Source organism: Carettochelys insculpta, chromosome 1, assembly GCF_033958435.1.
Source record: "Carettochelys insculpta isolate YL-2023 chromosome 1, ASM3395843v1, whole genome shotgun sequence".
Taxonomy (NCBI): domain Eukaryota; kingdom Metazoa; phylum Chordata; order Testudines; family Carettochelyidae; genus Carettochelys; species Carettochelys insculpta.
This window is the reverse complement of record NC_134137.1, coordinates 260,179,276-260,205,099: the sequence shown is the minus strand read 5'-3', so window position 1 is coordinate 260,205,099 and position 25,824 is coordinate 260,179,276. Positions and strand designations below refer to the sequence as shown.

The 25,824-nt window shown below is 42.4% G+C and overlaps 1 protein-coding gene across 3 annotated transcripts; it reads left to right on the top strand.

Annotated features, from left to right (window-relative positions):
- Nucleotides 1-68: 68 nt before the first annotated feature.
- On the top strand, nucleotides 69-25,520 carry LOC142019057 (tubulin alpha-8 chain-like). Of its 3 annotated transcripts, XM_075005417.1 has the most exons (8): nucleotides 69-394; nucleotides 3,169-3,309; nucleotides 5,482-5,795; nucleotides 6,997-7,151; nucleotides 21,597-21,819; nucleotides 22,097-22,245; nucleotides 23,074-23,754; nucleotides 24,728-25,520. In XM_075005417.1, exons 1-8 carry the CDS (start codon nucleotides 177-179, stop codon nucleotides 25,019-25,021), a joined length of 2,175 nt encoding a protein of 724 aa, XP_074861518.1. In that variant the 5' UTR covers nucleotides 69-176; the 3' UTR covers nucleotides 25,022-25,520. The 3 variants fall into 3 exon arrangements, with proteins under 3 accessions (XP_074861518.1, XP_074861535.1, XP_074861526.1); XM_075005434.1 differs by lacking the exons at nucleotides 69-394; nucleotides 3,169-3,309; nucleotides 5,482-5,795; nucleotides 6,997-7,151 and adding an exon at nucleotides 15,585-15,602; XM_075005425.1 differs by lacking the exons at nucleotides 69-394; nucleotides 3,169-3,309; nucleotides 5,482-5,795; nucleotides 6,997-7,151 and adding an exon at nucleotides 18,227-18,310.
- Nucleotides 25,521-25,824: the final 304 nt, after the last annotated feature.

Sequence of the window (25,824 nt, the reverse complement as noted above, 5' to 3'; positions counted from 1 at the left end):
AGCTCCGGGGCTGGCGTTCGCCCGCGCGCGGGGAGGCTGCAGCACTGGGCGGCGCTTCGGGAGCAGCCTGACTCCCGGCGGGCGGCGCCGGGCCATGGCTGCGCCGGAGCTCGCGGCCGGGGGTCGGAGGCACGTCGCCCAGCCCGGAAGCTGACCGCCGCCGCTCCCCGGGCACCATGAAGAACGACTTGCCCGTGTCCTTAGCGGCACTCAGCGGGCCGGCAGGGTGCCCCCGGAGCGGCGAGCCCCTGTCCTTGTCGCCAGCGCCCGCCCCTGCGGCCGCCCTGCTGGAGGAGGCCGCGGATCTGCTGGTGCTGCAGCTGGACTTTGCCGCCGCTCTGGACAGGTGTGAGCGGGGCTGCGAAATGCTCGCCTCGGATCCTGACTGTGAAAGGTACTGCGGGGTGGGGGGGTCCCCAGTCCCGCCGGGCATGGGGCAAAGGAGGGTCCCGCTGCTTAGTTACTCAGGGCAGACGCAGGCCGGGCCTGTACGGCCGCTCCCCCGTGAATTCTGCTCCCATGCAGGCGCGGATGAACTCCGGTGTCTGCCGGAGAGAGAGGACTTGGCTTTTGTTTGTGGTGCACTGAAGCACAGTAGGCCTGAGATCTAACCTATCAGATGCTTTAACATTAACAGGGAGGAAGCCGTGCTCGTGTATACGCTATCAAAACGGAAAGCAGTCAAGTAAAAGTGCTTTAAAGTGCTGCTTGCCTGCTTTTTGTTTTGATAGTTTAACACGGGATGATTCTGCCTTCGGGGGCGCAGAGAGGGGTGCAGCCACCCTGAATATTTTTAACGAATCCCTTTGGAATAGTTTCTTAGGAACAATTCTCCTCTAGATTATGGTTTTGAACAGTTTTGTGTCCCTCTTACCCTCTCGATGGGCTAAAATAATCTGGCTAGGGCCGTAAGTGGCATCGGTCAGTGCTGTTGTCTTTTGTATGACTTGTAAAGGAGAGATCTTGAGCAGTGCTGGTAGTCAGAAATCTCATAGCAGCATTTTTTTTTTTACAATAGCAAGAGTATTAATCTTGGTGTCCTGGCCAAATTCTGATTAGTTCGATTACTTTCTAATTCCTTTATGCTGTTTTGATTGGAAATACTACATTTCCAGCTTTCTACCCTGAAGTGAAGAGTAATGTCCTCTACGAACAGCTGATGTGTTTCACCCCAGGAGTGACTGCACATCACAGGGCCATCCTTAAGATGTATGGTGTCCTAGGTGGGTTAGGGGCTGTGCTCAGGGCTGCAGGGGAAGGAGCAGAGCAGGGAAGTATAGGTGTGTTAGCTGGGCAGTGCTGCAACACTCCCACATTTTGAATGGGTTCCCGGCCATCACCAGCCACACACCTGGGTTTCTGGCTGCTGCTTGGGACTCCACACCTTGCCTCCCCTGCAGCTCTGTCCACATATTCTCCCTTGGGAGACAGGTCCAGGCCCCAGTGAGGCAGAGTAAGTAAGCAGCAGCAGCAGGGCGTAGACTATGCAGTGGCTGGAGATGAACCTAGTTACTGGACCTCTTACTGTCCCTGTCCACATGTCCAATATATTTAGGCCTGTAACTCCCATTTCTCTGGAAGTCCTGCCAATCAACAGATCTCATCTGGCTCAGCTTAACTTACTAGTTATGAGTTTAAAAGCCATGAAAAAGATCTAGTTTACTGAGCTTGTTATGCTCCATGAAATATATTCCAGAGGGTTTTAGGTCACTAGGTACTAAATTACCCACAAACATATTTAGAAGTGAGATAGGACACGAAGATAAGAATTCCCTGGAAGAATGTGTGTCAGAGTGCATGTGACTTGTGTTAGGGTTAGACACAACAAAGATAGAGCCCATACTTGTTACCTGGCGGAAGATCCAGGAAGGGACATTTAAAAAATCACCCTAGATGGGAAAGGGGCAGTTTAGGTTTATATTTTATACGGTCACACTCAGAGACCTCTGTGGTAATGAAAGGCCCGTTATGCTAGGTGCTGTGCAAACACACAGCCTGTGTCAAAGAGCTGACAGTCTAAAAAGACAAGCCCAACAAAGGATGATAGGGAAGAAGTAGAACCTTGATTTTATAGGTGAGGAATTAAAGGCTTGTCTACACTTAAAGTCATACAGCAACATAGCTGCACTGCTGTAGCATTTCAGCAAGGACTCTGCCGATGCTGACAGTAATCACCTCCTCCAGAGGCAATAGCTAGGTCTATGGGAAAATTGTTCCATCCATTGTCAGTTTTCTACTCTAGTGGGCTAGGTTACTTTCAGTGTGTTGCTCAGAGGTATGGCCATATCACAATCTTGACTGACATACTAACCTAATTTCCTGGTGTAAAACTAAGTCAGAACTTAACTCTGTATTACACAAGCAGAGTTTGGAATTGAGTCTAGTTCTCTTGAATTTTAGTCCAGAGCCTCCTCACTCACTTTCTTATTGTTTCTGTTTGGTCCTAAAGAGTATTTAAAAATCATGCACTATCTCAGGCTGTGTCTAGACTGTCTAGATTTGCATATCTTTTGCCGACACTTCTGTCAGGAGAGGCTTATCTGACATTTGGCTAGTCCACATGGGGCCAAATGTCAGGAAAAACCCTCTCTGAAGCTATCCCTTCTTCCTCGTGGAACAAGGCGCATAGGGATGTAAACAGAACGCTCCCAACCGGCAGAGCTATTCCGAAAGTTCTGCAATATGGATGTGTGCTCTGTCAGCAAAACTTCTATCAGTAGAAGTTTTGTTGACAGAAACCTCCAATCTAGACATAGCCTAGGTTTGGAATCCCTTCCAATTTCAGTAATGTGTCAGTCCTAAAATAATGATACCCACAGTTTTTATATTGATTTCTAGTCACCAAATTATTATTGGAGGCTAGATTGTTGCTAAAAGACTAAATTATAGGCAAATTTAGCATCTTTGGCTGTTTTAATATTTGTGACTGTAGGCAATTCCTGATTAGTATTAAAAAGGGTCTGTGCGTGATTGAGAGATGTGGAACTTCTGCTGGAGAAGTGTAATAAACATGCCTAACCAACAAAGGTTGGATGTGGTCTTCTTTTGTGGAAAAGTTACTGTGGAAGGATTAGAAAGCCTCCAAGATAAGATGCATCAGGCTGGGGAAAGGTTCTGAAACCGTGTTTCTCGTAAGTGTTCATTTGGCCTGGCTTGTCCATTGGACAGCTCTACAGAAGTGAAATGCTCCCTGTGCATTGTGGGGATCCAGGCCCTGGCAGAGATGAACCGGTGGAGAGAAGTTCTGTCCTGGGTCCTGCAGTATTACCAGGTCCCTGAACGTCTGCCTCCAAAAATTCTGGAGCTGTGGTGAGTAATTTTTTGTCCTTTCCGTCAGTCTTTTGCTTAAAATATCCAATTTCCACAAAATACACATGTAGTGTTTTGAGTTGGGCTTTTTCTTCCTGTGTCCCTTCTTCTTTCTTATCTCCCTCTTCCAACCTAGTACAAAAGGGGGTGGGCAGGCGCAGTTGTTTGGAGAGAAACATTTCAGAAGGAAAGAACGGAGCTGAACTTGGTTTTCTGCAGCACCTTCCATTTTCAAGGAATGCCAAAGAGAGATTAGAAGCTTTACTAAACTATAGCTATTGCATGGCCAGAGACAGTGGAATTAAATCCTGTTAGCATGAGAAGGGATATTGCTCTGACATCAAGATCATACTCCCCAGGTGTTATGTGTTCTTTTCCTAGCACCTGTAGTCAGGCACGGGTTTTACATCTCCACTGGAATACATAACCTCAAACAGTGCAGCACTTCCTGGGTGCTTTGCTGCAGTGAAAGAGGTGTTCTCCCCTGCTCTTTGCTAGCTGGGCTGGGCCACTGTGATGGTCTGCTGAGTGCAGCTAACAGAATGTTAGGGAACATTGGGAAAAGGATGGAAAATAAGACAGTAAATATCATAGTGTCACCAGATAAATCCATGGTACATACACATCTTGAATGCTATGTGCAGGTCTGGTCACCCCATCTTAAAACACACATATTTCAATTGGAAAAGGTACAGTAAAGGCAACATTAATGATTAGGCCTATATGAGGAGAGATTAAGACTGTGACTTTTCCATTTGGAAAAGGGATGACTCAGGAAGGTTATGATAGAGCGCTATAAAATCTTGAGTGGTGTGAAGAAGTGAATAAGGGAGTGTTATTTACTCCTTCATCTAACACAAGAACTGGGCGGGGGTGGGGTCACCCAATGAAATAAAATAGACTGCAGGTTTAAAATAAAAAGGGATTACTCCTTTACACAATGCACATTCAAGCTGTGTGAAGGCCAAAATTATGGCAACGTTCAAAAAAGAACTAGAAAATTCCTGAAGGTTAGGTCCGTTAACAGTCATTAGCCAGCATGGTCAGAGATGCCACCCCATGCTGTGAGCATGCCTAGCCTTTGTTTGCCAGAAGATGGGAGTGGACAACCGGGAAGAGATTTTTTGATTACTGCTTGTTCTTTTTCCTTCACTCTGAGGCACATGGCATTTGTCTGCTGTTGGAACACAGGATACTGGCCTAGATGGACCTTTGGTCTGACCTAGTATAGCTGTTCTTATGTTCGTCTGGTAATCCTTGTGATGAGAGATGCTGTGGCATTGGCGCTCAACCTATAAATAGCCAAAGAGTCGTTTCATCAGTAGAATGGGATTATAATGAATGCCTTTGAAAAATCCAGAGTACTTTTCTTGCTTAGAGATGTGTTTTTAAATTCAGTTTTTAGCAGGAAGAGAGTAAAAGTATGGCAAGAAGTGAACTATATAAAAGTATTCAATATTTATCATTCACAGGACTTTCCACACAGGGATCCCAAAGCACTTTATAAAGGAAGACAAGTACCATTCCAAGTGACTGTTGGAGCAATCTGTTCTCCCTGGGAAGTGCAGGTTTCTTAGATGGTGGTGTGCAAGGATCTTATTAGTGAAAGCATGGAGTCGTAGGAGGGTTTGACATCTTCAGGAAGGACTGGAAAATGGATTTGGTACTTGTTACAGAGGGGGAGACTGAAGACCACTTTGAAGCTGTGGAAAGGGGGTTGGGTACTGAAGCAGTTAACCAATCCTGAGCTGATATTAGTCAGGGCAGTGCAAAGCCACATTCATCTTGAGAACATTAAATTGAATGTAAATGGTCTTGGGACATTTGCTTCTCAGATGATTGCACCCGGTACTAAAATTTAGTTGCCAGCCTTCATGGCACCTCAGTTCAAAACCCAAAGGGTCTGAGACCTGCCCAGTAACTACTGCCTGATGTGTCTTGTTATGTCATGAATTTTGTGGCCCCAGCAAAGACTCAAAGCCTGTAATGCCTCTAGGAAGTGCAGGGAGAAGGTCACATGTCACCACCAGTGCCATGAGGGTGTGTTTAATATGTCACGTGTCAATGAGGGATCAGTGTCCAATCCTGGTTATAGATGACTGAAGTTGGTAGCTGTCAGTGATCTCAACTTTGCAAATAGTTTGTAACATTCCTTTGTTTCTTGCATTCTAGTATTCTTTTATACAGCAGAGTGAAGGAGCCTCATGTGATGTTGGAAGTTGACAGTTATTGGCTGAGAGATCTAACTAATCAGAGCCTGCCTTCATATGGCACCTTAATGGAGCTGCATCTGTCCCATGTGTTGCTCCCCCTTGGACAATTTGTGGAGGCAGAGGAGCTGGTACAGAGCTGTGAAGCTTTCAACAAGGAGCAACAACTTGAGGCTCTGAGGACCATTAGCGAGAGAAGGTGTCAGTGGGTGCAGCAGGAACAGACACAATCAGCCCCTGAAGAGCAGTCAGCTACAGTGAGGGAGAAGCTGTTAGGTAGGCTCTCTCTAACCTTCTCACTCTTGCTTTTGTCCTCCAAGGTATAAAAGAGGGAGTGACTGAACTTCAGCCAAATCATTTCGTATTTAGACTTAAGTGTTTTATCTACTTGCCGTTAGTGCTTTCCCAATAGTTAAAACTCACAATGTTGCAATACATCTTAGGAAATACAATCTACAGATTCCCCCTCCCCATCAGGTAACCACTGGCTACTAGTAAATAATTCAGCTCAACCCCCTTTCTTGTACACCAGACCCCATCAGTGTGGCTCCTTCCCAAATGTTCAGGAGAAAAGATGGACTTTGCCGTATGTCCACAAGACTAGCAAATTTGGCAAGACGAGAGCAGCAGCAAGTTTCAAATCTAAAAGGCTGTCACAGAGAACCATTCTGCAAGTTGCCTTCTTATATCTGCAATAAAAGGGGTTGCAGTTCTGGTGCCTCACAGCTGTGGCAGCATTGTATGAAAGGAAGAGTTGGTACCTCAACAAACCCAAGCTACTTTAAGTGTTTTTTAAATTAAAGACCTCAAACTGTGTTAGGAAATCCAAAGTATTCCTACTCTAAGATGCCTGTTTAGACGTGGCCTTAGTGTGCTTGGCCTAGTGGATATTACCGGTTAACTAACAATATTGCTAGGGGATATTCCTTCTTACCTCTTACATGGCTTGTGCCTAAGCAAATTAATTAAATCAAATGCTCTTGCTTCACAAAAACTGCCAGGGCAATGTTTATATTTCATACTGGCAAAGACTAAGAAAATTATTTTCTACTGTCTAGAATATGTTACAGAAGAAATATATAAAAATATGCAATTAAAGCTTAAGACAGATAGCATTTCCTTTAACGTCTTATGTACTTGCCAGGTGAACTTTCTCCTGTTTTCCTATTAATAAATTATCTTATTTCTTTTAAAAAAAATTCTTGTTTTGAGTCCCTGTATTAGAATGTCTGGGAGGGAATTAAGCACATATTAGATTTAAAAATTCCCACTTTTCCCTGATTGGCTCACCCAGCCTCTCTGAACCACTCGGAGGACTCGCCTCCACTGCTCCTTTTGAAGTGAACCTTTTTTCATTAAGTGTGGAGCAGACACCCCATCGCATGTGCCACAGGGATAGCTTTTGGAAACCAGCAGCTCTTCTGTGTGGTCTGTTCCTTGCTCCTGTCTCTAACCAATTCTTGTCCTTTTTTTTCAGTTTGTGTGTCCCGAAAGTTATTGACCATATTAACAATGCTGCGTAGAGCACTGGGTTCCATGTCAAGCCACTTCTGCTCTAGCCCTTACAAAAAGACGCTTCTGGCTGCACTCATAGTATGCCTTGTTATGGTGAGACTTGACCCAGGTATGCAAGTAAGGCTTCTGAATGTTATTTATTATCTCTCTTATGGTTATGAACAAGAAATTGGGAATTGCTAGAGCTGAGCTTGGAAGAGGAACATTTATCCAAGCTTCTCCCATTAGGAGTTACTGTGAGATATGGTGGGTGGGCGGGAGCTCACTCTTTGTATATTTCCAGTGGTTTTTTTTACTACAGGTCACTGATAGGAGCTGTGTAGGACAATTGGCTGCAAATAAACTTCTAGCCACTGCATCTACAACCTTTCCTAATGAAAAGTGACTGTCGGAAACTGTTCCTGCAGCACAAACTAAGGGCAGTTCACAGCTATCCAGTCCAAGACTGGGCCTGTATCAGAGAAGGATGCGGCCAGGGTGGGAAGTACAGAGTGGTAAGAATGGTTATGATTAGTGAGCTTTGGAAAAGTAATTTAACTCTAAAGTCAACCTTGATCCATTTCAGCTACAAGCAAAATCACAACGGCCTGGAAAGGCACTCATTAACATTCAGAAAGTCTGTGACTATAGAGTCCCCTCTCTTTTCTGTTATGAGAATTTCCAGTGTCTCTGCTAGTCCTAAGAGTCTCCAGTAGTGAGGCACATGCTCTGTACCCCTTGTAGCAGGGGACTTTTGAGTCTTCTGTGATGTTCAGCCACTCAGTCTTGGCAAGGTGAAGCATAACTTACCAGGGATGGGAGCGGCGTGATCTTCTTTGTGCCTGGCAGCTTCTGCTGGGTGAGACTCTGAGCACTCTCCTTGGCAAAAATAAGGAGAAATTAAGGCTGATGGCTTTCATCACCCTGAGTGTGGTTCAGCCCTTTTTAAATTGGAGGTTATAAAGTAGGGATGTAAAATCCTGTATAGTTAAGCAGTTAAACATTAAGTTTAGCTGATGAAATGGGGTGGGGGTTGCTCCAGCCAGGCTGCAATACCTCTGTCCACAGCACTACCAGGCTGGGCCCACCGTAAACATGGGTTACTCTGGGTGAGCTGGAACACCCCTTGCAAACCGTGGGGCCAGGCGGAGCAGTGGGCCCCAGGGGGTGCAGCCAGCCCCCACCTGGTAATCATGACTGGTAAGCCTCATCCGTTAATCAATTAACCATTAACATCCCTATTATAAAGAGAAGGGTAGAAAATATTAACAAAATACTTCTGTTTTGTTCTGCAGCTGCTCCAACATCCCTTCCCTTCCTTTACAAGGTGGTCCAGCTCTGCCATCAGGCCTGGGTGGCTGTATTTTCTCCTCCCTCTAGGCCTCCAGTTCAAGACTAAGCAGCTTTACGACTTGTTTTGAGTCTTTTGTCTCCGGTGCTGTGCAAATGGCAGTTTGTCTTGAGGATTCTAATCGGGCTCTTGAGACCAACGTACTAATTAAAATGACCACATGTAGGCTCCCGTATAGTGACATCTTCCTCTCTTGTCAGACTAAGCCTGGGCTGGTGGTCTCTGGATTTTGAAACTTCCTCAGTACTAACTCTGCAGGAATGTGTGCGCACAGCCCACCACCTCTAAATCATGCCTTATTTAGATGCCCCCTTGAAGTGGCAGATTTTGGTATGGGTCCCAAGTGAGAGGCTGTAGCCAACGGCAAAGAACAATGACAGGCATCTTGAGAGACCGCACCTTCCTTGCCAATGTTTGTTGAAGTTATCTGAGCAGTGGGAGTGGAATTTCAAAGGGTGTGGTTATGAAAGAGCTCAGAGTATCACGTCTACACTGAACAAAAGGAGCCAAAGAACTGTCTTGCCTCAGGAACCCTTAAATGCCTGGTTTCTGCACCATGGGATTTAAGCCAAATATGCGGAACGTTATAAAATATTGCAGACTGAATACAGAACCCATTTTTTCCATGGGTCAGAGTTTTTCTTGTGACCCAGACATGTCTTGACATAGACATTTTCACTTTCGATTTAACATTGGTTGCTGAGCAAATTTCCCAAGGTGATGGGACTCATTATAAGGATAGCACCATCAGCCTGTTATGTCCTTTCTGGGTATACAGCAGCCAGCACAAGCAATTATAGACATTCTCTGCTTTCAGATGATCATTAGTACTAAATATTTGACGCTGGATAAGTTAGAATAGGGGACAGCAGAGAAATGGAGATGATAAGAGCTGTTCATTGTAATATGCTCCATATTTGAATCTAACCTGCTCAATTACTTGAACTGTTATATAGTTTCACTGTATACTTTGTGTCTCTGTATTTTCTGGTGACATGTTTTCTATTTATTTATTTAGAGTGAAATACAAATGACTACTAGTCACGTCTAGACATCCCAACAAGTATTTAGAATTACAATCCACACAGTGTAACCATCCAGCAGCAAAACTGCACTCTTTTGACACCAAGAGTAAATTAACAGGTCTCAAAATACATTTCCCCTGTTACTCCAAACCCTACATGCTGTCCTTCCTCAAAAGCCCTAGCACATGAATCTGTAATGCACCTATTGCCATCGTATCTCCACATACTGATTCATCATTTCAAAGACTTTTGATATAAAATAATCCTGGGAAGTATGCAAGGAGAAATGCTTTAGGCTTGTCTATCTGGTGTGGCAATGGGTTCTGTGAAGTGGGAAGTGGGCTGTGATTTTTAAAACAGACTGACTGGCATATTACTTGGTACATGTATTCCCTCCTGGGATATGCACTGAAAGTTTCCTACCTTGTTTCATACAAGGCTTTTTCAATCAGTGCACTCTAACGTAGTACTAAGGAACTTCTTGCATGCCATAGCAAGGGCCGCATGGTCTGATAATGAATGCAACACATTAATGAACTTTAGTACTCATATCCCTATAGAGGGCATCATCACACAGTGTAACCAAGACCTCTCTGTAACTACTCTAAGGATGACTAGTTTGTACTTCCCAGTCTTCTATATTGCAGGATCTAACTATGGACACTGCTTTATGACCCGGTTACTGGTAAATGAGGGAGTCAAATTCTGCTTACTGATTCCTACTCTGTCTTTCTTCTGCTTTCTTCTGGTTCATTGTTGTCAGTTTCTGTTTATAACTATGCTTGTGATATTGGGATTAGGTTCTGTGAGAAGCATCGTGATGTTCTCTATTTCTGCTTAGAGATTGCTTGATAATGTCTTAACTGTTCATTGCCATGGATCTTTAAATATGTATGAGTGATACATAGATGCATAACTTCAATTTTTTCCTAGGACTTTGTTTTGTAATTTGAACCGTGAATGTTTTCATTGTTTAGCACATAAGGGCTACGTCTACACTAGCCCCAAACTTTGAAATGGCCACGCAAATGGCCATTTCGAAGTTTACTAATGAAGCGCTGAAATGCATATTCAGCGCTTCATTAGCATGCGGGCGGCCGCGGCACTTCGAAATTGACGCGCCTCGCCGCTGCGCGGCTCCTCCCGACGGGGCTCCTTTTCGAAAGGACCTCGCCTCCTTCGAAGTCCCCTTATTCCCATCAGCTCATGGGAATAAGGGAACTTCAAAGTAGGCGGCGTCCTTTAGAAAGGGAGCCCCGTCGGGATGAGCCGCGCAGCGGCGAGGCGCGTCAATTTTGAAGTGCTGCGGCCGCCCGCATGCAAATGAAGCGCTGAATATGCATTTCAGCGCTTCATTAGTAAACTTCGAAATGGCCATTTGCGTGGCCATTTCAAAGTTTGGGGCTAGTGTAGACACGGCCAAGGAGGCAAAGGCTAACAGAAAGACAGAAGAATATAAGTTACGCAATTCTAATGGTTTTATTCATTTAATTTTAAACATTTAATTTTCAGAATAAAAATTACTACCTCTGTAGTCTGTTATATTGTGATGCTCAATCTGAACGGTCATAAAATAGTCTTTTACAACACTGGCATATATTATTAAAATAGCTATATTTAGTCTCGGTCTTAGTACGTTGACACTTTGCAGCTTCCTAAGAATTCTTTGGAATTACGTTGCATTGCAAACAGTGATCCTGATTCTGCAAACACGTTTTAATTAGGTGAGCCGTATCGTTCAGTTCTGTGGGACTAATTACTCAATTAAATCTATTCAGAAGAATTTGTCTTTGCAGGGTCTCAGCCTCTGTTTCCAGATAATGGATTACAGGTTGAACCTCTTTTGTCTGGCGCTTTTGTCGGACCACGAGAGGTCAACATTACCAATACTTCCATGGTTTAGTGGGGTTTTAGAAGACGTGTAGGGGTAAATTATAGCTAAATAACAGCATGGAACACTGAGAAACAGGACTGGTGGCTGTGACCAAACTTTATGGGACTACTGGAAACTTGGTCTCACCCACAAGAAGTGGTGGTCTGGTCAACTTAAAATCATGCTGCATTACAAATGTTGCAGGACAAGAGAGTTCCAGATTAGAAAGTTCAACCTGTACAGTATTGAATATTTTTGCATGTCTTCCCAAATGCTTTCAATTACGGATGCAAATATTCATATGTTAAACTTTTCATACGAAGCAGTATTTGCCTATTTATGAATGTTTGTATCTACTTAAATGGCCAAATACTTGCAGAAATATGCAATAAGAAGTAAAATACTCAATAATTCTTCATCTATAGTTTTATTATTTCCCCCACCCTCTACCACAATCAGAGAACTTGTTACCATGAGAGAAAATGCCACCATACAAACCTTCTATAGATGTGATAATTCTGCTTCTAAGGTGAGGGGGTTGTTTGGACTTTTTGCCGAGCATCTTGCGATATAGGAGTTCGAGATGGTTCTGCTGCTTTCTGACTGCCTGTTGTAGCAGGCTGAAGGTTATATTGCCACATGTTCCCTACAGGGAATTGAAAAATGTCAGGGGAGAAGTACAGCATTATCTGTACTCATCTGCTTCTAAGTGGAGCCTATGGAGAGCAGTCTGTAGTCAGCTGTCAGACAAAGCGTGGTAAGTTTTTGTTGTGCACAGGTAATCAGATAATCTACCACCAAGAACTCTGGACGCATTTCTTTTTCAATCAGTAGCATTTACAATATGTTCTAAATAACTCAATCACCTCCATTCCTCTCTGTTACCTCTGATGTCATGTAGGCCCAGGTCCTCAAATATATTTAGGTACCGAACACTGACTGAATACCCAGGCCTAACACACAACATAAAAATGACCTAATTCTTGACACTGTCTTAACTATGATAATAATTAGAAATAATAATTCCTAATAATTTTATTTAATCATAAACAGATTTCTTCATTTGCAGCATATTCACTGTTTAATGATTTTTTTGTTATATGGAAAGTTTGTGAAGTTAGTAACAAGCCATTTGTTAGCTATGGACATGTGAAAAAAATACATCTTTTTCAAAGAACCATTTACAATTAATTATTGTTTAAAAATTCAAAGAATTCATTTTAAATATGGGGAAGCTACACTGAACTATTCAGACCTCATGAAGAGGTTTAATGTATCCATTAAAGTGTAAATCTCAAAGTAACAGTGCTGGAACCAGAAAGATGTCTCCATCATTAAGACAGTATGAAATGACATATCTGCCATACAAAGATTCAAAACTGAACAAAACGATTCAAATGGAGTTAACTCTGAAGTGGGAAATAAAAAAACTATTTAGCAGTGCACAGTAACAGTACAAGAGTTAGGCACAGGTCTGAAAAATACATTAAATCGAAAGAAAATCAACAGGAAGTTCATGGGAAGAATACAGTTTCCCAGCTCATAATTTGACTAGAGGTCTGACTTTGTTATCTGGGGTGACCACTCCCATTTACAACTGAGGTAAAGAGGAGCTGTGGGTGCTCAGCCCCTCACAACCATGTCCTAAGATACCAAATCGAAGGCTATTTTTCTGACAAGTGTAGTAGAGTTTTAATAGTTTGTTAAGAGCCTCATTTGCGTCTCTCTCTTTAATGCACTCACACTGCTAGTGTCATCTAAAGGTGATATTTATATTTTGCACAAGTTAAACTCAAGGTCAGGGTTCATATTCATGCATGACAAAATTGACAAAATTACCCAACTCTGTGGTTGGATTCTTTTGCTTTTCACTTGACGAATTAATAATCATAATTGAGGGCAATGGAAATCAGCCAGGAAAAAAGTTCACAGTGAATTTTGTAACTTACAATTTACAAAGTTTAGATTTTTGCTGCTGCTTAGACTTCTTAGCCATTTTCTTAAGTCCTACAACACAAAGCCAGAAAACATCTTGGTACTACTGAATTCTTTTAAAATAGAACTTATCTGTAGAACAAAAAGTTTTAAGATACAGTGCAGGTGTCAATCAACCTATCTTCCTTGGATTTTTTTTTAAAGTATCATTTCAATGCTTCATAACTGAGGCTACGATTTAGCCATGGGTATTTTTAGTAAAAATCTTGGACAGGTCACATCCAATAAACAAAAATTCTTGGACCATGACCTATCCAAGTCTTATGCTATAAATACCTCTGACTAACTCCTATGTAAACTGCTGCTGTGGGTGGAAAGCTGCTGATGGCAGGGGCAGAGCCAGCTACACCAGCTGCTGCTTGTGTGGTCCCCAGGTCCAGCTGCACCAGCCATCACTCTAGTGGTCTCTAGGGCCAGCCACCTGGGAGCTGCCTGAGCAGCGGTAGGTATGGCTTGTTGTAGGGCTTCCCAAACAACAGGCTGCAGAGCCATTCTAACAGTGGCCAGTCTGGCTGTTCCCGGGACCACCTGAGCAGTTGGCCCTGGAGCCAGCTGATTGAGCAGTGCTGGAGTTAGCCACACTGGCCATCACAGAAGTCACAGAGGTTGTGGAAAGTCATGGAATCTGTGACTTCTGCGACCTGTGTGACAGGCACAGAGCCTTGTTCATGACCGATTGGTATTCCACAGCTCAGGATCCAGTGTGCAGAACAGAGATTCTGTGTTTCCCAAGATATTTAGCCAAAAACATCAAAATACATTTGGCCAGATTTTGATTTTGGTTACACTGCTGCAAATCTAAATTACCTCCATTGCGTTTGCTGTGGTTGCTCTCAATTTACAATGATGTGACTGAGATCAGAATGTGGCCCCACTTGTCTGATGAGGACTTTTAATCAAATCAACTTCAGCAAAGTAAGATCACTCCAGAAATAACATTTTAATTTCCAACATAACTCAGAGAGGTTCTCGCTTGATTCCTGATTCTGCAGTGAAAGAAAACATCCCTTCCTTTCCAAAGGTTCCAGCAAGGATAAAGTGGTAGGGGAGAGAAAACTGCACATATTTATAGGCTTTACTAATAAGTTTGTAATTCCTGTGTGCTAAGAAGGAATTCCATACTTCTGGCCAGTACATTTGGTGTTTTTTTCAGCCATGTTTTTTGATGTTTCAGCCTGACTTTTTGCAACCAACGTAACAATTTTAGAGAACAAATCAAGCACTAATTTACAATAGTGTCCACTAATTTTGGGTGTCCGCTTCAGATACTCTGCCTGATTTTCAGAAATACTGAGCTCTCTCAGCTGCCACTGACTTACTCCCTTTGGCATTGTGGATTATCAGCATATCTGAAAATCAGTCCTGCCATTTCTCAAGCTGGATGCCCATGAGATTCAAAGGTGTGGATGCTTCCTTACTCATTTTGGCTCTGAGAGAGAGAAACATTTCAATGAATGAAGATGAGCTGAAAACACCACTCTAATGGTGCTTGTGTACAGAATAGTATTAAAGAAACAGAATAAAGTGAGAATAATACTATTTTTTCTAAAAGTTAAAGTTCAATCGAAATAATAGTATTTATGTTTATCTAGTTCCTTTAAAACACCGTGGGATACATGGACAGTAGATTGGGCTGTTCGCCATCAAGAAAGGTATAAAGTATCGTTGGCTAGAGAATGGTAGTTCTGTCTTATAAAACGTCGGGGGTTTCAAATTTAGTTTTCATTCGTTACTAGAATGAGAATAAAAACCTTTCCAAAGTTCTAATGAAACAGAATTGTGTTGTGATGTCCATTTTCAGATTAAAAAGTTCAGGTTTCCAGTTCAGCTCTCTCTTGCTCTCAATCTTGGACCTCAGACTCCTTCTTGATGAAAAGTTGTTGAAGTGGATATCTTTCCATGAAGTGCTTCAGTTTTGATAAAATGACTTCCTGATGATGTATACTTAGTTGAAAATCTTCCAACCAGCTCTGGTATGAAGGATTTATTGGGAGGAAAATTTGGTCAAGAATGAATTCAGGGAATGGGGAGATAAGCATGGGGGATCTCTAGAGAAAGAGAATGGAATTTGTGGCGTATCTGATTACAGGGAGGTTGGTCTTGTGTGTCTGCAGGAGGGAATTAATTATGCAAATTAGCAAGGGGTGGTGGATTGTAAGGGTTGCCTTGGGGTGATTGTGACCTCCTGTCTGCACTATGATGCTGTAGGGCCCAGTTGGTGTGGGATGCATGGCCTGGGCTCCCTCTCACCAAGCTGCCTAGAGTGAGACAGCAGTGGAAACATCACTATCCAAAGCTGCTGCTTCTCATCCGGAAGAGAAGTCAGCACCTTTAGAGGCACTATGGTAAGGATGGAATGCAGCAATTTGCCATTCAAGGATGGAACTAGGTCCTTTTCCATCTGATCTGATGTGGAGGCCGGGTGAGAGGGAGGGGACTATGGTTGCTTTTTGCTTCCGTGTTTGGAATTGGGGATGGGCAGTGAGGGTGAATGGGAGCAGAGATTGATGGCTTTGATCGGCAGACTTTAAGACTTGAGAGATCTAGTGATTCACTTAATAATTCCTGCACTGAGCTCAATAATTTGCAAATGAACTTGAGTAAACCTTTTTAGGAAGACATCCAGCCTTGATTGAAAGACTTAGTGTGAGGAAAAATATATTACACCACCTGGCCAAGGTATTCCAATATTTAATGACCCTAATTTAACAACCAGTATAATTTTCTCTAGCTTCAGGTTCCAGCAATTTTATTTTGTTATACTTTCAACAGTTTTATTAAAGAGTCTTCTAGTTAGTACTAGATTTGCCTCTTGTTGAGGTACTTAGAAGCCATGAATAAGTTACCACTGTAAGGTGTGCCCTTCAGCCCTGGAATCATTCTAATAGCCTTTGCAACTCATAGTAACTGGACCATCTCTGGCATGCACTGGGTCTGGATGCTTCTGGCCCAGACCTTGTGATGCAGCCCCATTTTTGCTACTGGAGAGAGTTGGAGGGGGCTTTTTATTCTACTCCATTTCACAAGAGGGGAAGTGACATGTTAGAATTGAGCAGCTAACACACTGCAGAGGGGATGAAGAGGCAGATATAATTTGGGGAGAGACTACTTCTTTTTCCACCCCTCTCTCCCTCCCACACATACACTTTAAAACCTGACAGCATGGTTTGCATTTTTAACTCAGGCATGGACTTTAACTTAAAATGTTAAAAGTTCACTGTACTCTCAATCAATCCGCATGACACATGATCAAATGCCTATGATCTAGAAAAGGAATATATTAAGTACATTTAAATTCTTATAGTTCATGTGTACACGTGACTTTTTATTCTCATCTAGATTAAAACTGACAAAATTACATCAGATTAAAGGAAAAAATATACCTCTAAATTGTATTATTTCTCAGAACACAGTGGCAAACCGAGGAGAGTTATATAGTTCAGTGTGCAGGGAAATAGTTCATCCACATGCACAGCCAACATTTTCAGAAGGAACTAGTGAGGCTGGGTCCCCAACATGACAGACTGCTAAAGCCCGAGTCTTAGAAAGGGCTGAATGCTTACCCAGAGAAAAATCAAGCTCATGAAAGGGTCTCAGTTGGTATCTCCAATTATAGGTGCTGTAACATGAGGTGTAAGGAGTGCTGCAGTACTCCTGGACTTTAAGTAGTTTCCATTATATACAGGAATTGGTTCAATGACTCACAGCACCCCTACTAAAAAAATGGTACCGGCACCCCTGACTGCAATAGTAGAGGCATCCGAAATCACTAGCCACTTTTGGAAGTTTAGACCACATTAGAAGATGTGAGCACTTATTCAATGGAGCCCACCATCCCAGTTATGACATCAGAGCACTGCTGATCATCAGTGGTTTGTGTCACAGACACCTGACCTCACTGAGGGAACACTAAGTAAAGGGAGAGGCTCTGGCTATTTATCGCAGCGAGCACATGTGATTTATAGTGTATCAACTGCAGGCTGGGAAAAATAGTGAGGCAAATTTGTCCTAGGCTGAATGCCAATAAATCTGTGGAATTACAAAGAGGCTGAATGTGATCTTAGACCTCTTTAACTATTTAGTGCCTGCTGTTTATGAATCTGAGTCTTTACTTTGGTAACACAGAGTGGGTCTCATAAGAGGAGATGAGATAGGCATTTAAAAATGAGAAATTTCAACTAGAAGAAATGTAACAGAGGTCATAATTTCAGGAACATATTAACAAACATATAATATTTTCTGTTTATTATTAATTTAATGTCCCGTTTATCCTTCTGATTCTCATTTAAACTAAAATCCCCTTACACTGTGCTGGCAGTACAAAGCACCCTTGAAATGGATGAAATAGGAATTTATTCCCACTTTAAGACCATTTTATTCTACCACAGTGGGATAAAAGGAATTTAGTAGTAATGAGAACCATGTCCTGTCCGGGGTGAGATTGGCTAGCAACACCTCCAAAACATAATCTGAAAAATAAATGGTCAAAGGAGCTGATTCAAAGTCTACTGAAATAAATGGAAGCACTCTCTCTTCAGTAAGCACAACTGAATTAGCCATTTTTCGATGGACATGTTCGTGCTTGCTATTAGTAATGGCTTAATCTTTCCTTAGGCTTTGTGAAGAACTATGATGGGAAGCCAACATTCCCAATTAATTCCCTTTCATTTTGGTCCCTACAACGATAATTAAATCCTCTTCTAGTAGAGACTGTTGCTCTGGAGACCAGTTTCCCACCACACACACAGCCAGCCAGCCACACCACCTACTATATGTGCAGATTCATGGTAGAGAGTATATATGAAAACACAGGGTAGCCGCTATCTCAAATCTAAGAGTACCTTGGTACAGATGAAGCCTAAACCAGACTATGCTCTAAATACCTGCAAACCCTGTAAGGTCTGGTTTTCTGGTGCTGCAGTGTGGTTATAGTTGATTATAAAAAGCAAATGTGAACTCTAAACTGTTAGACTAGGAATTCAATATGAAGTTGCAGTATGGTCAGGGTTTTAATATCCTACAGAGATCAGTTTACAAGGCGCAGGACTCTGAGGTAGGTCCACGCTCTTCATTGTTAAAGGAACAGTAAATAATTTTAAAGCCATTTACTTTGAAAACCCTAGTTTCAAATCTTTTGCCTCTCTCAGTATTTCTTCCTGTGCCAGTTACAGCATTCCCAAGTTGTAGCTAATGTGGAGAAGAAACAAGCTTGATGCAGATCTGCTCTCCTACTGGGAATAATCTCTGGGGAGCTAGTTCAAAAGGTAGAACTGAGATGTTCACTGGAAAGGAAAAAAAAAAATCTGATCGGGGAAAGGGAGGCAGATTTGCAGCCTTTATGAGGCATGAGTCCTATTATGAACAGAATTGCTCTGTAGACTAATCTTCTCCTGCTGTGTGAGAAGATACAGAAGAAGGCTGATAACCAGAAAACAGCTCCTGTCTTCATCCAAGCTGAGTAGAGATTTTGCCTTTTTTGATGAATGAGCTAGATTATTTAACATATTAATAGCACAGTACTTATTGTAATAACAGGAGAAGACATGGGAAAGAAACTGGACCAATACTTTACCCCCATCTGACTCTTACTCTAACTAAAAACAAAGAAGAAACTTATATGAATTTGAATAAAAATGAAACACAGCTTCACTCCTAGCTTTGGGTGCAGTTCTTCAAAACCTGAGACGTGATCAACAAGGTTTTATAAAATCAATTCCACCACTGGTTTTGGCATCTTTAGCTATCAGGGAGGCAGAAATGTTAATTTAAACCCTTGAGAATACACAGTGTGTTTTTGTTTTTGGCTCCAGAAATACAATCCAAAGTATAATGGTCAGGGTCTCTGCTGCGTAGAGGGATGAGAAAAAAGATGATCTTGTTGATGATTGTTTAGGATGTTTCTGACACAGAATTCTTAGCAAGGCATTGTTATGTTGATCCAGTCTTGTCTGATTCCATTTGGTTTTATAACCTGAGAATGGCTGAGCCACGTCAGCATTCAGACAGGAAAGTTCAAAGAAAAAAAATGAGCCTGTGGAGTATACGCACATCTTTTAGGCATTGGATGGTTGCTTATAGAGTACACCCAGAGTACTGTACCAATGGGAAAAAAACCCAGAGTTTGGTAACTCAATTGGTAGCCTAACTTCTTTTTGGTTCAGAGGTTGGGGTTCCAGGGCTTCCAGGAATGGAATTATTAGAAATAGAATAATCTCTGGTTGTTTAATGTTTAATTTATAAACAAAGTCTGAGCACAGTAAGTGCCGCACTCCTGGGTATGCAGTTCCCAGAAGCCTGTAACTAGCCTATCCTAGAGGCAGAATGATGTAATCCACAAAACGATTGGAGATACAATACCACTCTTGCAATTTGGTGGGAGCTGCCCTACATATATCTATACTGAACATACCAGGCAAGAATAGTGACAGAGAGGTAGCTGTGTTAGTCTGTACTGCAACAAAACAAAGCAGCAGAAGTGTAGCACTTTAAAGAATAACAAAATGATTTATTCAGTGATTAGCTTTCATGGGACAGACCCACTACATCAGATTGATTTCATTTCCAATACAGACTGACATTTATAAGTACAGAGGACCAAAAAAGACCAAAAAAAAATTGCAGTAAAAATTGACAAATCAAATAGGATGGAAGGAAGTGGGTGAGAGATGGGGGGATGTTAATTATCCTGTCTGAGATAATTACGAGCGTCAAAGGAAGGGAAGCTGTCTTTGTAATACGTGAGGTAGTTGATGTCTCTTTTCATACCACATATTAATGTTTCGAATTTGAATAAGTACTCTAACTCAGAAATCTCTCGCTCTAATCTGGTGTTAAATGCTCTATGTTGCAAGACACAAATTCTAAGGTCTTTAACAGAATGGCCCACTCCATTGAAGTATTCACTAACTGGCTTATGTGTATGGAGGTTCTTGATGACTGCTCTGTGTCCATTTATTCGGCAAAAGTTTTGCCCAGTCTGTCCAATGTACATAGTGTCAGGGCATTATTGGCACATAATAGCATTATATATGTGCCAACAATGGACAGACTGGGCAAAACCTTCACCAAAGAATAAATGAACACAGAGCAGAGAATTTAACAACAGATTAGAGTGAGAGATTTCTGAGTTACAGTACGTATTCAAATTCAACACATTAATATGGGGTATGCACAGAGACATCAACTACCTCACGCATTACAAGGACGGCTTCCCTTCCTTTGATGCTCATAATTATCTCAGACAGGACAATTAACATCCCCCCCACCTATCACCCCCTTCCTTCAATCCTATTTGATTTGTCAGTTTTATATTGCTTTTTCTTTTTGGTCCTCTGTACTCATAAATGTCAGTCTGTATTGGAAATGAGATTGATCGGAAGAAGTGGGTCTGTCCCATGAAAGCACATCATCAAATAAATCATTTTGTTAGTCTTTAAAGTGCTACATTTCTGCTGCTTTGTTTTATACCAAGCAAGAGACATTTATTTTGTTTAGCATTTAATTATTTTTGTTTTGTGTTTGAGTTTTAGCTATTTACAGTGCCTAGCTGGCATAGACATAACCACTCTGGCAATTACGTAAATATACATAAGCGTGTGATCAAAATATGCTTCAGTTACTCTGATTGCACAGCCATGGCTACATGAGCATGGGGCACATCTGAAAGCAATTGAGTATGAGTGCTAAAGGGGATTAGTTTCACATGTGAAGGCTATTCCAAGGGAATGAGGCTGAGTCAACAACTGCCTGAGCTGGACATTGACAAAAGCAGTTTTTCTCATCCTCCAGCCCAGTCTCCCACTTGAGGGTTAAGAGCTCCGAAGACACCTTACCCCTCTTGGGTTATCTATAGTTAGAAATGCTATGCTATGTCAGGTCCCAGCCAAGAATGAAAAGAAATGGACCTTGCACATGTGGTTCATTTGGTATCTGTCTTAGTGTATACACGTTTGTGTGCACGTGTGGGCACATAGATGAGGTGGTGTGTTTGGTGAACATGGGGTGTGTGTGTGTGCAAGTCTGAAAATTCCCGCTTGGGTTTGTGATTTGCTATTTATGTCCTTCTGTAGCTCTGCAGAAAAATATATTCACAATCCTATGTGTAAACACAAGTTGGAACTTCTACGACAGGCAGAGAACAGAGCCTAGATCCCAGCTTCTTAGGCCCATGTGCACCCCAGTTCCTGTTGGGTATGAAAGGTTGGAGACACCAAATCAGTGAAGGTCAGAGGGTGCCTTGGGATATGTGAATTTCCCTATGATAAGCATGCATGACTATCAGGAAGGAGAAAGGTTGATATGTGCTAATTCTTCTGACCTTTGCTCTGTTCTCCCTACAGCGTGAGTGCATCTCTGTTCATGTTGGCCAGGCTGGAGTTCAGATTGGCAATGCATGCTGGGAACTTTTCTGCCTGGAACATGGCATTCAGCCAGATGGCACCTTCAAGAATCAGTCCAACAAGCTCAATGACGATGACTCCTTTGCCACATTTTTCAGAGAGACAGGCACAGGAAAGCATGTCCCCCGGGCTGTTATGGTTGATTTGGAGCAAACTGTAGTGGGTCAGTATAGAATTAACAACAGAAAATTCTATTCTTATGTGGGTCATAGTTGGATTGGGTTCTAGCTGTCTCCAGCATATTGGTGGGGCAGTCCCATATCTATGACACATCTTCAATTCTGCCCAAACTCAAGGATGTTTGGTCTCCCATGTCACGTACCTGGCAACAAACAGCATGGCCAACTAACAACTATTTGGGGTGTTTAACAAAATTCATCAAAATGGTTGTCCATTTTATGTCCATTTAAAGGCATTTTGGGTTTCTCTTTCTTGGACAGATGAAGTGCGGACTGGCACGTACCGGCAGCTTTTCCATCCAGAGCAGCTGATCACTGGCAAGGAGGATGCAGCTAATAACTATGCCCGGGGTCACTACACCATCGGCAAAGACAGAATTGAGTTGGCATTAGATCGTATCCGTAAACTGGTAAGTGGTAGCACATCAGAAACAAGATTTGGGCTTGGTGGCATAAGGAAGTGAATAGATGTCAATTGGCTGCTCTTGTTTTGGTTATTGGTTCAGATGACAAAGTGAAAGGTCCATTGGATTGTAGGTCAGTTCTCAGAGGGACAGAAGATTCAGACAGAAGCCTAAAATGTAGATTCTTGGAGCTTAAATAATTCACTAGTATCACCATGGCAGCAGCCCTCTACTGATACCTATGGAGCTCCCACCACTGTGAGAGAGGGGTTAATACATGTTTTCCCAGGAAGACCTGTGCTGATCTTTGGGTTGGGTTTTGGATACAAATGCCCAACTTCAGTCTCAGGATGCACTCATGGAAGTCTCAGGGTATGTCTACACAGCAGCTTTATTTTGAAATAAGGTATTCTGGAAGAGCTATTCCAGAATAGTTTATTTCAAAATAATGCTGCTACACACAAAAATGCATTTCAAAATAGTACTTAGCTATTTTGAAATACAGAGCCTACAAACATAGAGCCTGTTTCAAAACAGAGCCATCGGGCACATTTTGGCTTATTGTGAAATAGACTCTATTGCCTGTCTTAACAGCACTTGACTCAAAATAGCTATTTTGAAATAGGTGCTCTTCCTTGTAGAATGAGGTTTACCTATTTTGAAATAAGACAGTTGCCATTGAGAAATTATTTCAAAATAGCAGCTGCATTGTGTTGTGTAGACTGTAGCTTAGTTATTTTGAAATAATGGCTGTTGTCTCAAAAGAGCTTTGCTGTGTAGATCTACCCTCAGAGATTCTGTCTGATTCCCTTTGTTCTCTGTTTGACTTTTCAGACCGATGCCTGTTCTGGACTACAGGGATTCCTGATTTTCCACAGCTTTGGTGGGGGCACTGGCTCTGGCTTTACATCCTTATTGATGGAACGCCTCTCCCTGGATTATGGCAAGAAGTCCAAACTGGAGTTTGCCATCTACCCAGCCCCTCAAGTCTCCACTGCTGTAGTGGAGCCCTACAACTCCATCCTGACCACTCACACCACCCTGGAGCATTCAGACTGTGCCTTCATGGTGGACAACGAGGCCATCTATGACATCTGCCGCCGCAACTTGGACATTGAGCGCCCCACTTACACCAACCTTAACCGTCTCATCAGCCAGATAGTCTCATCAATCACAGCCTCTCTGCGTTTCGATGGTGCCCTCAACGTGGATCTGACGGAGTTTCAGACGAACCTGGTGCCCTATCCTCGCATCCACTTCCCACTGGTGACATATGCACCCATCATCTCCTCTGAGAGAGCCTATCACGAGCAGCTGTCAGTGGCGGAAATCACCAATTCCTGCTTTGAACCCAACAACCAGATGGTGAAATGTGACCCCCGTCATGGAAAATACATGGCCTGCTGCATGCTGTACCGTGGGGATGTGGTCCCCAAAGATGTCAACGTCGCTATTGCTGCCATCAAGACCAATAGAGCCGTCCAGTTTGTGGACTGGTGTCCAACAGGCTTTAAGGTGAGAGAGACAAAGACACACTGGCCCTGTATATTAAAAGGGACATTGCCAAGTAGTGCAGCTCAAACTGTGATTTCAGCTCTTGCATATTTTCCATTTGTGAGACAAGAGAATGGTTAGAAGAGTGTGTGTGTGTGTGCATTATCTTCAGTTACTCCACTTTGCACGTTTCCTATTACATACTATACTTCAACGTCCTCTTAAGCAGTCACCTAGCCGGCAGTCTGGAAACATCAATGCTATAAGATTTAAAGTGTTCAGGAGTTGGGGAGACTCTTCTCTATGTTAGCAATACTTAAAAATAAAAATAAAAAAATAATAATAATAAAAAAACCCAAGAGAGTAAATTCTGGGAAATGGAACATTAGGAACATGGGTCTGTGAACATTCTATTCTTAAAATCCCTGCATTCTCACATAGTTCTCCACGTGTTCTAGACTTCCTTTACCTTCTATGCAGCAGCATTGATGGGCCCGATTTCCAAAGCAAAGTGAGTGATCGAACAATTAGTCTGTTCTTCCCGTCTGTATTATTGGGCTCTGAATTTGAAGACTTGTAAGTGGAAGATACTTACTGTATTAGGTCATCTAAAATAGCTTTAGGCTGAGATAGCAGCAGCAGCAGTTTAAAAAAGCAAGTAAGATGTAGGTATTCATTAAAACAAAACAAAACAAAAAAGATTGCAATGATGATTTCAATATCTCTGCGTTCCTTGATCTCATGTCCTGTTTTGGTGGCTCTCCCTTGTTCTGTGAGTTATAGCTGAGAAAGGAGTAATCCAAAAAGGCAACATGAATGACCTTTGCCATTATAGTCATTTAATACTTTGGCTTCTGTTTGCCATCCCTCGCTTCCCGACCATGTATGAGGCTACTCTGAATTTCCACCACTTTTATTTGACTTTTGTTGTCTCTTTGGATCCATCTTTTCTCCCTCACTCTTTTTCCTCTATCTTTCATGTTCTCATTACCAGGTTGGCATCAATTATCAGCCTCCCACAATAACACCTGGAGGAGACCTGGCCCAAGTGGAACGTGCTGTCTGCATGCTAAGCAACACTACAGCCATTGCTGAGGCCTGGGCCAGGCTGGACCACAAGTTTGATCTGATGTACGCCAAGAGGGCATTTGTGCACTGGTATGTTGGCGAAGGCATGGAGGAAGGGGAGTTTGCAGAGGCCCGAGAGGACTTGTCTGCACTGGAGAAGGACTACGAGGAAGTGGGAACTAACTCATTTGGAGAAGAAAACGACGGGGAGGAATTTTAAAAATACACTTTGCCCCTTGCTGCATGCAGGATGGTCTGTGTGTCTCTTTATTGCACGTGTCTACCTTCCAGTTTGTTTTATACCCACAGCAGTTCCCGTAGACTGACTATTACAAATTCCATGTTCCAAGAGTGCTCTTCCCCAACCCTCACATCATAGGACAATAATCACATGAGATATGTATACCTGCTCCTAATTCCTAGAAGGACAACAAACCTTAGATACCCTGCCAATGCCCCCGGGAGCAATTTTATTTTTGAGCCAAGAGCCCATACTGTAATGTAATATTTATTATAATTTTTACCAAAGGATTCACTCATGCATATCCAATATCATCATTTGACAAGTTTTACTTGTTATGTTTGCTTTCAAATTTAATATACCATTGTGGCAGTGAGACTTTGAAAAGATTAGAGGATTGCTATTGCAGGAACAAATGTTCCTGAGTAGCAATGCTTATCTGTTGGTACAAATTAAAGTTGGAAAATAAGTCAATAAAGCCTTCCTTACAAAACTATGAGCCCACTCATTTTATTTCCTGCTTTTTCCAACATTGATGTAGGGCTCCCTAATGTAGCCTTCTGAAACCTGTGCTAATGCCTTGGATAGAGCAAATGGCAAAGGATCTGATTTCTCTGTTAAGTCCCCTTTTGTCTTTGTGCTGTAAAGAGCTGTACAATTAGATTTGTTCTTCCTTTTGGATCCCTTATCACACCAGAATACATTAAGAGGCCTTAATGTAAACAAGAATTGTGCCCACAATTTTTAAATGTTCGTGTGAGTCAACAGTGTGATGGGTGGTG